General features: G+C 38.6%; 2 protein-coding genes across 2 annotated transcripts in view; one reads left to right on the top strand and one right to left on the bottom strand.

Moving 5' to 3' along the window:
- Positions 1 to 14,249, top strand: part of LOC143346945 (uncharacterized) — an 86,440-nt gene that overhangs the window by 52,153 nt on the left and 20,038 nt on the right. The gene's annotated exons all lie outside the window — the stretch shown is intronic.
- LOC143346950 (adenylate cyclase type 6) overlaps positions 1 to 14,249 on the bottom strand; it is a 73,185-nt gene that overhangs the window by 56,975 nt on the left and 1,961 nt on the right. The window contains exon 2 of the mRNA XM_076775676.1: positions 2,554 to 2,715. Within this exon, the coding sequence (XP_076631791.1) occupies positions 2,554 to 2,634 (81 nt within the window). The 5' untranslated portion in view covers positions 2,635 to 2,715. The remainder of the gene's footprint in view (positions 1 to 2,553; positions 2,716 to 14,249) is intronic.

Genomic DNA, 14,249 nt, shown 5'->3' with positions numbered 1-14,249 from the left:
TTCCACCTTTTGTATTTAAATATTAATAATATTTTAATTAACTCCCTGATATTTCCCAAACATTCGAATCGTCGATAATTTACGCGCGTGGGAAAATCATAATATATGGTTTCATCCCTTGCAAATTGCTGATACCAGAGAATCGAGGAAAAAGGAAATTAATAAAAACGCCTCGTTGAAGGACACGCTGGATCGAGCTTCGCGTTTCGCATATCTGATTTAGAGAATACAGTACTAAAAGGTGACCGCAGATTTTGCGGTCGCCTGGCTCCAAATTCGACCGAGTAATCAACAATAATTGCTCGCTGAAACAGAGAGTGGCGAAAACTCGGTGACACGACCGATCCTCGTTCGGCCGTGGTCGAAATTGTCGCGTGAGGGTTTACTTTAAATACCTGGATACTCTGGTGAACGCGGATTTTCCTCGGGAATGGAAGCTGACAGAACCATTCGAATCCTTTGCACGGTTTGTCGCTTGATCGCCGAAACGATTAATTAGTCGTTTTCCGAGCGATCGGTTTCGTTTACCCATTTCACTATCGGTTCGATTCGTTTCCTGAGCACGCGAACGACAAAGGATAATTTCCAATTAAACCGATGTAAAAAGAAATTAATCCGCGACCATTAAAGGAGTACCGATCCTCCATCTTCTCTCGTTGCGATCGCTCCTCGTCGAGGCAAACCTTCGGTAAATCATGGTAATTGCAGTGCCTTTTCAATTTTCTGATTTAAATTAAATTGCTTGAAATTACTTAATACCATTTTCAAAATTATCATAGTCTCTAAATTGTTTCATAAAATAACGAAAAACCCGAATATAGACTGATTTCATTTTGTTTTCGTTTCCCGTCGAACGAAAGAGCTGTTCTTTCTACGCCGTTGCGTTCGTTTGGTTTCGATCATTTCGCGATTAATCGACTTCGAAACACGCGTGTTTGATGAATTAATTGGCTGCGAAGTTTCACGGCGATCGTGTTTACGCGCCGTCCGAGGGATTCGATTTTAATTTCGCCTAACGAGATCATCCCTTCTTTGCCGTCCAGTAATTCGTAGAAGCGACGTAATAACGCGTGACAGTGCATTTTGTAGCGAAGAACGGACGTTTGAATAATGGATGGCCCTACGCGTGCTTCGCTCTTTTAAATAACAGACCGACGTAAAATAAAACGCTACCCGGCGCGCTTTTGCCATAGGGTGCAACTATGTTACTTGGTTATCGCGCGAAGATCGATAATTCAAATGACGTCCCGTCCCAGCTGCATTTTCATCGCCCTTCTAGCCGAACGATCCATCCTACTCTGACGGACGCTACGATCGCTTGATCCTTTAACTTCTTACGATAAACAAATATTTTTTTTTTTAACTGGTTAACCCTTAAATGCATGATGATGTATATGTACATCAGTGTTTTCTTCCTTACATAATTTCTAAACGGTAATTCAAACACAGTATTTTTTACTTTTAATAGGTGCTAAAAATATCTATCTTAGTTTTTGAACGCAAACTTTCATGATATGGCAGTTCACTTTTTTAACTGACAAAATTTGGCAGTTTGGCGCAACACTTTCAAATACACACTTTGGCGGTGAAATTGTAATTTCATTTTAGTGGATACTAAATAGTATTATTACGTGCAAAAAGTCATTCACTGCAGTAAGCCTAATTCGAAGACAATCGTATAATAGAATAGTACTTAGGGTACATTATTAATAGTAACTGTAATGCATACTGATGTAGATCTACATCAGTAAGTTTTCTTTATAAAAATATACTTTTTAGAAAAAAAAAATTTTTCTTTATTTTTCCCTTAATCTATGTTTAATTATCTACCTGTTTCAATTTATTGTATTTAAAAAGGAAAAATCATGCATTTAAGGGTTAAACTTGTACTTTTTCTGTTAAATAAAATCCTGGTTTTCATAGTACTTTTCCCTCGAAAACTATCTTAACACGTTCGCGGACATGAATGCTACAACGTCCAAATTTTTACGCCACATTATCATGCATTTAATTCTATACAGTTTTTATTTTTTGAAATTACTTTAAAAAGAATTTTTCCGTGAATAATTTGAAATTTTTTAATTTAATTTTTTAATAATTATTTTGGCTTCTAGAATCTCCCATTAAAATTTGTCTCAGGGATGGCCGAACACCCTGTATAGCACTCATTTTCGTTGTAATGCAAAATGAATGCTATAACATAGAAATTTATAAGCCACATTATCATGAATTCAATTCTCTATAGTTTTTATTTTTTTTAATTATTATGCACTTCAATGCAATGGCTAGGGAATATATCACCCGTCCATTTATGCAGTTCATTAAAATTTTTAATGAATCTTTTGTTTTTAACGTACTAAAAGAAAATATCATCCGACAGAACTTGGAAAGATATTTGGTAGTTACGAAATGGAACCTTTTCGTTGAAATTACACTACCCTTAGCGAACGCCCTAACAATTCCGGGAAGAATTCTCTTGCGTGCAACATTGTGCCCTCCCCTGCTCGCGGAGGCGAGTTTCTAAGGGGAAGTTGGCGAGAAAATAGTCCTTACCTGATGACTCCTTCGACTGGCGCGAAGACTGAGCCTGTGGCTCCACTCGTGCTTCGGGAATTCCACGCCGTATTTCTCCATGTCGGCTTGTCCCTCTTTCTGTCGCTGGTTTAAAGCCCTTCGGGGCAATGAAACTCCGTTGTCCGCTACTTCATGTTCCCCCTGCCAAGCAGAAAAATATTTTCAGGCTTCTTTCTTTCACGACGTTGCCTCGTGCTAGCTTCTTCTGTTTTTTTCCTCCCTATTCCCCCCTCCTCCCCAAAGAAAAGTACGATTTGGTCGTGGAACGGCGACGAGGAGATCATGATTCGTTTCCATTCGACGAAGCTTTTCTCTGGTTTAATTAGCTCTAACTAGCCGCCAATTAAAATACGCGCTGGTACGGGAATTTCATAAATTGGATCTTTCGAACGGTGAAATTGTGACGTCGAAGGCACTCGAAATCCCCATTGGTTAAAAGAATGTTTTTATTCGTTGAGAAGCGTTGAAAAATGAGAAGTTTAATATTTCCGTTTAAAGGAATAATAAACTATCTAATGTGGTTCTCGAGTGCATCTAAATTTGTGTGATAATAGACATAACCGAGACGTCGATGAGTTACACGATATGGTTGAAAGTGGTTGATTGCGTGTGGTCTAGCTGATAATAACTCGAACCGCAAACGGTTAATTGATCTGGAGTAGAGAGGGGAGAAGTTATTTCATTATAACATCGAGAAGAGTCGTGCAGTAATTGATTACTTTTTGATTACTTTTTCGCTTCATTAATAAAAGTTCCGTGTTTGATTAATGGTAACAATAACAACGATTAATCAATTAATCACACGTGAAATTAGTCAGTAATAATATCTGTGATCTGTAATCGTTTAACAAAATACAATTTTTCTAGCTTCCTTTTAAGTTTCTGATTATTAATTCATTATAATAATCATGGCCAGTGATCGTGTACGCTTCGATCATTATTATTTAGTTAATTACATTTGTAGAGTCGTTTCATTATTTTCTAAATTTCTAAATCGTTAATAATCGAAGGGGTTTAAAACACAGTGGATGTGTAGGACCTGGATATTACTAATTTATTTTTTATTGTTTATCGAGGAAGGTATTGATTGTCTTTTGGATGTCGGACAACTGTGTAAAAAATTTTGTCAGAATTTCGACGATCGAATAATACATTTCGATTCTCCTTTTGTGTGACTCTGAGGAACGGCTCGAGGGCAACAGCGGAGAAACGTTATTATTACTTTCGTTTCTTTACTGCCACTAATTGGCCCAAACGACAGACTATAAGCCTCAATTACGTCCCACTCACCCCACATTTTACATAATTTCTTACAAATGATGGTATTGATTCTTATTCACCCTCGAATGCATCGAGCCATCTTAAACGCGATTCCCCGATAAAATTCTGTCCACATATTTTGCTGCAATCGGTATCGTAAATCTCTCCCGAGTTTATTTGACGAATCTTTCCTTTTTATTCGAATCCCTGCCAGTAATAGGAGACCGGGGGGATGAAAAATTGATATCGTGAGAACGGTTGTCGAAAGTGAAACTAGAGTCTGTGTGCTCGAGCGTAGGGTCGTTGTCTACGAAGATCGATTCAAGGCTAGCTACGAGCATCAATTTTTAACGTGACTCCGTTACTTCCGACGCTATTTGCGAACGTTTCAGTCATAGACCTTAATCGATTTTCGGAACGATGAATTTCAAATCAGAAGAATATTTATTTTCTCGAAATCAGTCGCCGTGCAAATTCGACGCGTAATTTTTGGACCGCGAGTTCGAATCCGATGCATTAGAATTAATCCTTGAAAATAAATCACCGTAATGGAAGTGGGACAAGGGTAACTATGGGAGATCATTTTTACTGTGTGTCTGGTGGCCAGCGGAGCGTTAATAAAGGGAAATAATAAAGCACAGTACCTTCGTCTTAGATGGTGGACTTCAAAGGGGAAACAAAAATAGAATCTCGTCGAACTCCGGGCATTTATATACTAAAAATTTCGATATTTAGTCACGTAGGGGCGCGTTGGACGGCGAGAAACCAGTCGAAGCTGCCAATGGCGCCGCGAGTGAAATACTCCAAGGGACAACGAACGACCCTGGAGGGAATTCTCCGCGGGGCCAGGGACTCGATCAGTCACGGAACAGAGGAAAAAAAGGATATTCGATATCGAGTGGCGGAGGCGAGTCGTTTCTCGAGAGTCTTGGAGGGCCATCTAAAGATTCCAATTTGTCCTTCGTTGCTCGCGCGTTTGACGACAGCCCCCGGGAAAGCCAAGAAAAAAAAAAAAAAAAAAAAACGAGGATCCATCGGGAAGATCACGAACACTCGACGCTTGACCTTTCGTCGCTGATTCAATTCTATCGACGAATACACTGCGGTTGGATCACTGTTATTCGACCGAACTTCCCAGAGAGAAAAAACATCGCGCTAAGATAGGCGAAACTCTTAACTCTGAACAGTGCAAATCGATTTCGTTCCTTACCTCCCGTTCGCTCCTCGAATCGCTCATTATTCAAATTAAAAATGTTTCCTTTGCTACCCAGATATTTACTGTTGTTGGAATTCTTTCGAGAATACAATTAAATAACAACCCCCTCCCATTGTAGAATCTTGTAGAAACGAAAGAAATATGCAACTTTGTTCGCTTCAATCTTACTCAATATCTGTTCCTGAGATATTCGAGTGAGAAAAATAATTTTACAAGGGATTGATTTCGCCCCTCAAAGGCGAATTATGGCTTATGGGTAGACTGTGGATGTGAGAAATACGAATTATTATATTTAGAGATCGAGACTACACAGAGTTCCCATTTCAATAATTCTATTAATAAAAATATGAATTTAAAGTTTCATAATGTTTCCCAAATTTCAGGTTGCGTACATTCCAATTATGAAATAAATCTTTCGACCTGCTATTATGTTCGACACGAAGAAATTACTTTCCAGCTAATGTGGAAGTGCTTCGTTGAACCGAAGTTGTTAATTTACATCCATTTATCGCTTTCGTAATGATGTTTTTACCAACGCGAACGTTTATCGTCGTTTGGCATCCAAAAATGGTCCGCCTCGGACGCGATCGCGCGTGAAATTGCCTCTGCGAATTTGTTTCTGCCCGGCGTTTTCCTGCATTTCCCCGAATGCGTCCTATTTCCGAAATATGGCGAATTTCCGAAAGTCGGGGGACCACGGCCTGGATGCAATCATTTTCGTTCCCATCAACTTCTTCGCGCTCTTTGCCCGCGGAATCGTTGCGGACTTTCGACCTCCTCCTCGCCTACTCGACGAGAACTTTTCGCGATCTCGAGGATCTTCCAAGTTTTCGATGAAAAATTCAACGCGGAGTTTGGGGAGCCAAGGAGTCGCGGAAGACGTATTCGACGCTTTTCGTCGAAAGTCCAGGGCCGGTTCTTGTTTATTCGAACGGTTCTAATTAATAACAGGGTCGATTTGTTCGAAACTGTCGTGCACGTAATACTGTATACGCGAAAGCTGTTGGGAATGTAAAATTGTTGCTTCCTAGAATTCTTTTGTCGCGATCGCGCATGCAATCTGCTGAAACAAAGGCAATCGACCAATCAAATCCGTATTTATAGCTCCGGTGCAAGCCGATAACGAAGCTCGCGTTCCGCCGTTCTTTCGCGGGATTTCCACGTGTCGGTTCAAGGAATACTATACATTACTGGATTAGCCTTTCGGTTCGACTAATTTATCAGATTTATTACGAGCCTCGAGCATCGACCAACGGAGTTCTCATCCATTTTACAGCGTTCGTCCATCCCAGGATAAAAAAGAAATTTAAAAACAGGTTCGTTTATACTTTTCATCCTTGAACTCCACACGGTGATGCACCAGCGATAGTAAACAAAATAGAAATTGATACATAAAGGCGATTTCAAAAATCTCAGAATGGAATTTATATTCGGTTATTAGAAAATTAACAATAGTAAACAATTTTAAATGAGACTTCTTAAAACACTGTAACGCTCCGAAATATAAAAGTAACAAATTGCAATGAAATTTGTTGCGTTTTCTTTTTCGAATTTTAAACGATCAAAAAGTGACGTCGCCGGAAGATCGTAATTAGAAAGAATAATCAGCAATCCGCGGGTGGATATCGGCGCGTATTGGCGGGCTACAAGGGAGTCCACGCAATCAACCAATCAGAACCATGTATCCATCGTCGAGGCACGATTATATAATAAAGAGGACAGGGACTTGCTCGCCATACAATTTCTATTACCTATTATCTTGTCAGGGATCAATGAAAAAATTATAGAAAATTGGGCTAATTATCGCAATCGGGTGAAACGATGAAAACGGGGCGCGCTGGCGAACGTTAGCGTGTACCGGTTATGTGAAATCACGATGCAATCGGAGGATCGATAATCGTCACGCGGTTGAAGCTCTACATGCTCTCCACGAGACTATGAAATGTTTCCCGCGAACACGAAGCAATCGTAGAAATGATTTCTATGCATTTTATGGCGAGACCTATACGCGCGTTCGTCGCCAGTTTTCCACGAATATATTTTACAGATTATCCTTGAAGGTCTAGCGAATGTGCACGAGGCTTTATCGATACTGTATAGATAGCAACTGATAGGAATAATTCAACACGGATGGGATGAATCATCTAATAGAAAATAAAATTAAAAAATGGATCGAATTTTTCGTGATTATCTATAATCGGGTCGTGGGAACTGAAAATTATGGGCACGTTGATTAATGCATGAAATCGAGAATCCACGAAACGAATCGGACGCTATCGCGGTCCCAATTGTCCTGACTTCGTGAATACACCATGTTCGGAGGAACTGCGGTTTGGACGATAATGACGCCACGAAAATCTCAGTCGTGGTTAACGGTAATCGATAGAGTGTAATGAAGTCCCTTCGATAATTTTCCTCGATGAAACCGCAAATTTACTGTCCTCGTTGAGGATGTTTGATGTGAAATTGCCCATCGGTCAGATATCGCTGCTGGAACATCAAATATTGCAAGCAATTGACAATACAAATTGTATGGTAGAATTCTTTCGTTCTTTTCCTCCAAATTTGATATAATATTAACGAACGATTTAATGTTATTTTCAAGAGGAGAAGAAAAGTGACGCTTTATTTGGGCCGCATAACACGATAACTAGCGATTACGTCAGTCGGAAGAAATAAGAAAGAAATCGATGACAGAAAAACGAGACCAGCTGCGAGTACCGGGTCCCATTCGTTTGTTTATTCACGTTCACGTAACGTTTTTCCTCCGTCGAGCGCCAATTAAAATCGCTAACGGATCGAACGATAAGTGCAGGTACCCTCATGGTCGCCGAAGCGCCGTCTGATTAAAGGCCGCCCATTCCACTGCCAGACAAGACAAAATACTCCAGTGGTTCTTAACCCCCAACTGCTGTTTATAGTGTATTTCTACACTCTAAAATTATTAAATAACAAACAGCCAACTTGCACAATTGTCTCTATTTCATGCAGTTCACTTTTCTGTTCCTGTAACTGAGTAAAAAAGCATTTTCGAACAAATTGAAAACCCAAAAAAGTAGAAGCTTTAGATAGATTCTCCTCTGTACGATTTTTGTTTACGAATTTACTATTGACTATTTTTAATAGTGTCTTTTAAGAACTACCGAAGTGGTCAAAATAATTTGTAATTTGTAATGAACATTGTGAAAAATTTACTGGACTGGATTTTTCCCGTAAGTTTCAATAATTCGATCTGTAACTGTTTTTTTAATTCTCATTTCTTTCTCGATACTATCAACGTTTATTTTACAATTTTAGTCTATTATTTTTCGTATCGATGATCATAAACTTTATTGAAAGGTTCATTATTACGAGCATACGTTTTAACTGTTTTATCTTAATTCTGCTAATGCAGCATGTTCATTTTCGTTCTAGGTATTATCACGTTATCGATACAATTTTCGTTCCTTCGATATCTACGCTTTTAGTCTCCCAGCGTTCGAATCTTCGTACACATTATTCTCGAAAGAATATTTTCCGTTTTAAACAATATAAAGTCCGAGTTCCGAGGACGTAGATCGTATTTTTCGCAGTTACGATTCGTCTGGTATTTTTTTATTTCGCCCAAGTTTTCGCTGGTTACGCGAGCCAAAGCCGCAACCAGCGATCTTTTCGCGATAAATGAGAGGTAAACTCTTCCAGCGGACAAGTATTACTTTGCTTCTGAGTTGACGAGCGTCTTCAAAGGCCACGATCCCCAAAGAATCCGGAACGGGAAACGGGAGAACGTCGCATTCAAAAGAATAATGCCGTTTTACCAGCGTGATCACTTTTTTCCTAGCAAAGGGTTTTTGATGACGTATAAAACTGGCGAGTCCGTTCCCTGGCGCCATGAAACGCAACACCGCGAAATTGTAGAACACTGGGCTCTTTTGTTTTTCTATGCACGCAAAGCTCTGTAAAAAACTATTTTTCGTTGTTTCTTTCTATCGTTACACTCACACGTCGAACACTGTTAATCGATGATAGTTTTTCGTTCCCTTCGGCGAAACTTTGATACAAAAATGTAGATTAAATTTAAATTGACAGCGATTTAATTTCTGCTGGGTCATATTAGGAACTTTCACCCTAGATTAATGGAACAGTGTTTCCCATCGGGTGATTCTTGGTCGGGGGAAGACCCTTGTCGCCGCTTGACGTTGACGGTTGACATTATGCCAATCATCTCCGCGTCGGAAGCACCTCGGTTTCAGTTTCGAGCTTAAATATCAACCGTGTATCGTTAGAACGTGGGCGGACAGTGTACGGGATCGCATTATCGCGAACAATGCAGTCAATTCGGCGCTGCAAGATATATAAATGGCCGGCTCCAATGTCGTCGAAACGTTGCCTATGCGGATAATCTCTCGTTCCCGCCGCACCTGGCGCGAAAACTCTCTATCCGTCGAATTAACGAGCATCGAGGAGGACGAAACGACGCTTCGTTACCGCGTTAGAGGCGTCTCGACGACACGGTTAATTGGATTTCATTTGAAAGTCGAAGTGTCCTCGAAGGTTCTTCGACTCCCGGAAGCGATAGCGCGCGAACAAAAGTTTAAAACGACTACCTCTTTATGGAAACACTAAATGGAGAACTGTCTCTAGTTTTTCTCACGCACCCCTCTATTTATAATCGACCGAACTTGCAATAGAAGCTCAATTAATATATTATATTACAAGGAATGGCTACAAAGAATAATAGACTTGATTTACGAATACCTCGTGAATGTAAAAAAGTGTTGATTTTAATAATATAAGGCATGGTGATGAGTAGACTTATGATTGTGAAACTTGAAGGGGTTATACAGGGTGTTCGGCCACCCCTGGGAAAAATTTTAATAGAGGATTCTAGAGGTCAAAATAAGACGAAAATCAAGAATACCAATTTGTTGATGGAGGCTTCGTTAAAATGTTATTAAGAATTAAATTCAAAAATTTCAAATCGTTCTGGAAAAATTATTTTCGGTTGCGGGGGTCAATTACAATCATTTTTGGTGAATACACATACCCCTGAAATCCTACCCACTTTCGAGAAAAAAATTCGAGTAGGTACTGAAATTTTTAGACGAAAGTAAAAAATTTCAAATCATACTAAAAAAATTATATTTAGTTACAGTGGGTAATTACAATCATTTTTGGTCATTATACATACCCCCGAAATCCTACTCAGTTTCGAGAAAAAAATTCCTTACCGAAAATATAATTTCTGGCCAGAAATGTCTGCCCGAATTTTCATGCGAATCTTTAAAACGTCATAACTTCTGAACGGATTGGACGATTTTAATGTTTAAAAAAGCAAACTACGCGTACTTTGATGGAGAATATGTACAAATCGCAAAAATATTCGAAAAGTTGGTCCTTGACCCCGCAAAAAGGAGAAAAACCCCATAAAAATGGTCCAATTTTCAAACAGCCATAACTCCTAAAATTGTGAATATATTTCAATGAAACTTTTTCCGGAAGTAGAGCCCATGGGTACCTACAAAAAAGTATTAGACAACTTTTCTGTAGGGCGTCAAACAAAATTACTAAAAATGCACAAAAACGAATTTTTAAGAAAAATCGACAGGGGGTAGGTGCCTAAATTTTTCGACGAAAAAAAAAATTTCAAATCGTTCTGAAAAAAATATTGTTAGCTGTGGGGGTCAATTACAATCATTTTTGGTGAATAGACATACCCCCGAAATCTTGTGCATTTTCGAGAAAAAAATTCAGTACGGTCGGAACTTTAAACGTTAATAACTGTTTAACAAAGCCTTCATCAACAAATTGATATTCTTGATTTTCGTCTTATTTTGGCCTCTAGAATCCCCCATTAAAATGTTTCCCAGGGGTGGCCGAACACCCTGTATAACAACGGATAAAGTGGAAAGTGATTTATAAATTAGTGAATACTTTTTACTTCAAAAATTTGAAGAAATATTTTCTTTTTGGATGAAAGGAAAGGGAGTAAGAAATTCTTTGCCTTTTGTATTGGGGTATTTTAATAGATGGTCTAAAAAGGGATGCAAGCATTCAGGGACGCGTCGCAGCTACTGAAATAGAACAGATAACCTCTCGCGTTATTTTCTCGGACCAGTGTTGACGGAAATAAGAATTATTCAGGATTCCAGAATAGACGGAAGTAAAAATGTGTTAGCGTTTCTTTAGTTTTAAGGCGGAATGCCACTTCGACGGTTTCCAAATATCGATTCTTTTTCTTGCATTGTCGCGAGTCGCGTCGTTTTATGAATGCAGTGAAGTCGACGCGCGAGGCAATATTGTTAAGAATAAAAGAGAGGTATTGCTAACAGAGAAGCTACATCCATTGAAGAAGGTTCATTGTATGAGACTGCATCGGATGAGTTATGATAGAGAAATTGAAAAGGAAACCTTCGCGGAAATCCAAATTTAATTTACGCGACGCTGACTTTGAAAAATCGTTCGATTTCTTGTGATTAATTACAAATTACATTTTTCCTAACGCTTTCATAACGTAATCGATTCTTCGAGCTTCAATCATAAAATATAAACAAACCTAAATGGAAACGAATTCGTTGGCCGTTTAACACGAGGAAGGGAAACTCGAGAGCGAATTCTGGGATACTTCTAACCGTGGTCGAATTGCAGGGTTTCTTTGTTCTACAGTGTAGATCTCCATTATGCACTCCCGTTGAATAAACTAAACATTTCACGTACGCCTGGAACGAAGTTCCACAGGTCATTGGGCCCTGAAACGTTTTCCAACCGTCGAACAGAACCATCATGAATTAAATTTCTGTTTCGAATGTACGTGCTCGAATATCAATATTAACAATTCTTCCATGAACCGAATTTACAGTACAGAATTCTTAATTTTCTACACAAATATTCCCTTTTATAATTAACGTCCATCGACCACGAGGCTCTATGCTCGAATTAAGTGACCGTTTAAAAAACTTCTGATTAGTATCTAAATCCTGTGTGGGGGGGTATTCTTTCCAGCTGTTCAATATACATGCAGCTGCACGGATTCATGCCAGTTAAGGAGCAAGCGACAAAGCACGTTACTCCTTCTCATTCGCGGTATGTATCTTGGCTCGCGTGCCAAGACGCTTGACAGCTGCGTGGCATAGATGCACGGAATCATTATGCAACCACATGGTGAAGCGATTTTAGTCTTTCGAAACATCCAACCCGAGGGTGGAGAAGAACCTTTTGGCATTGAAAGGCCGAGAATTCCTCGCGAGACCTTATTTTCGATACATTTACGGGGGTTGCCCAGTGTTACACATCCCGAGGGACGAATTATATCTTTCCAATCCTTCTCGAGTCGCGAATCTATTATACAGGGTGTTCAGTCACCCCTGGGAAAAATTTTAATAACAGATTCTAAAGGTCAAAATAAGACGAAAATCAAGAATACCAATTTGTTGATTGATTTTAAAATTTGTCCACCTACTCGAATTTTTTTCTCGAAAACGCATAGGATTTCGAGGGTATGTTTATTCACCAAAAATTATTGTGATTGACCCCTGTAACTAAAAATAATTTTTTTAGAACGATTTGGAATTTTTCAATTTTGTCGAAAAATTTCACACCTACTCGAATTTTTTTCTCAGAATTCCCGTAGGAATTCGGGGGTATGTCTCTTCACCAAAAATGATTGTAATTGACCTCCCTAGATAAAAATAATTTTTTTAGAACGATTCGAAATTTTTTTTTTTCGTCGAAAAATTTAGGCACCTACCCTCTTGTCGATTTTCCTTAAAAATTCGTTTTTGATTTTTAAATAATACTAATACTTTTTTGTAGGTACCCATGAGCTCTATTTCAGAAAAAAGTTTCATTGAAATATATTCACAATTGTAGTAGTTATGGCTGTTTGAAAATTGGACCATTTTTATGGGGTTTTCCTCATTTTAGAGGGTCAAGAAACCACTTTTCGAATATTTTTACGATTGGTACATATTCTCCATCAAAATACGCGTAGTTTGCTTTTTTAAACATTAAAATCCTTCAATCCGTTCAGAAGTTATGACGTTTTAAAGATTCGCATGAAAATTCGGACAAACATTTCTGGCCTAAAATTATATTTTCGGTAATGAATTTTTTTCTCTGAAAAAATGAATTCGGGGGATATGTCTACTCATTAAAAATTATTATAATTAATCTCTGCAGCTAAAAATATTTTTTTCAGGACGATTTGAAATATTTTTTTTCGCCGAACATTAATAACTTTTTAACGAAGCCACAGTCAACAAATTGGTATTCTTGATTTTCGTCTTATTTTGTCCTTTGGAATCTCCCATTAAAATTTTTCCCAGAGGTGGCCCTGTATAATAGTCGAATAACCTACGACCCTTCCCCTTGAAAAGATTTCGATCCGTTATTTGTTCGACGAACATTACAATCTGAATTATAAAGTCAAATTAGATTTTGTGGAAATCTAATTTAACGCGACGTTTGGAGAGATTCGATATTGGGGGAGAAGGGAAATAGATAAAACAAATAATCCCTATGATCGTCCGAATTATAGCTCGACGCGTTGACCCGGGGCTATCGCAGCCATCAAAACTCCTACCATTTGTAGTTAAACGGACAATTTAGGACAATCTATGATTTACTATTGGAAATGACAACAGAAATTGATCCTTCTTCTTCCTAGTTTTCGTGTTTATTTTAAAACTAACAGTATTCTGTGTTACGGTTTAATATTTGATGCGTTTTAAAATATTAAGCCATTTTCTATCGGATAAGACCACCAAACCCTTTTCTCCGCAATCGAGGCTCGTGACGTTCGCTTCCGAGGGAGCTAGAAAGAGAAAAAGTAGACGATACCGCATTACATCCGCAGTGATTACCTCTCGTAAGATTTCTTGCTACTAGTTTTTTTTAGGGGGGTTGTTAGAACGATTCAGCGCCCTGTTCGAATTGGAACTTGGAACTGCTAGTCTGGAAAGATGCGATTTTGGAGAAAAAACGAAACAATGTTGCTAGATAATTTAGATAATTTCAGCCCTCTAAATACATTTACAAACTGTTTCAATTCCTTTGCGTTTTAAAGCTTGTAATTCCATTCTTGATTTCACAACCCTTTCCGCTTCGATCCTTCCATAAGTCACAATTTCAAATTTGCAGATTTATTTTGACAAAATTGGATACGTTCTCAACTTTTTAGTGTGTTTTTATTCGTGTCCAAACATACGGAGTTTAGGGCTTG

Source organism: Colletes latitarsis, chromosome 10, assembly GCF_051014445.1.
Source record: "Colletes latitarsis isolate SP2378_abdomen chromosome 10, iyColLati1, whole genome shotgun sequence".
Classification (NCBI taxonomy): domain Eukaryota; kingdom Metazoa; phylum Arthropoda; class Insecta; order Hymenoptera; family Colletidae; genus Colletes; species Colletes latitarsis.
This window is presented reverse-complemented; position numbering and strand designations above follow the sequence as displayed.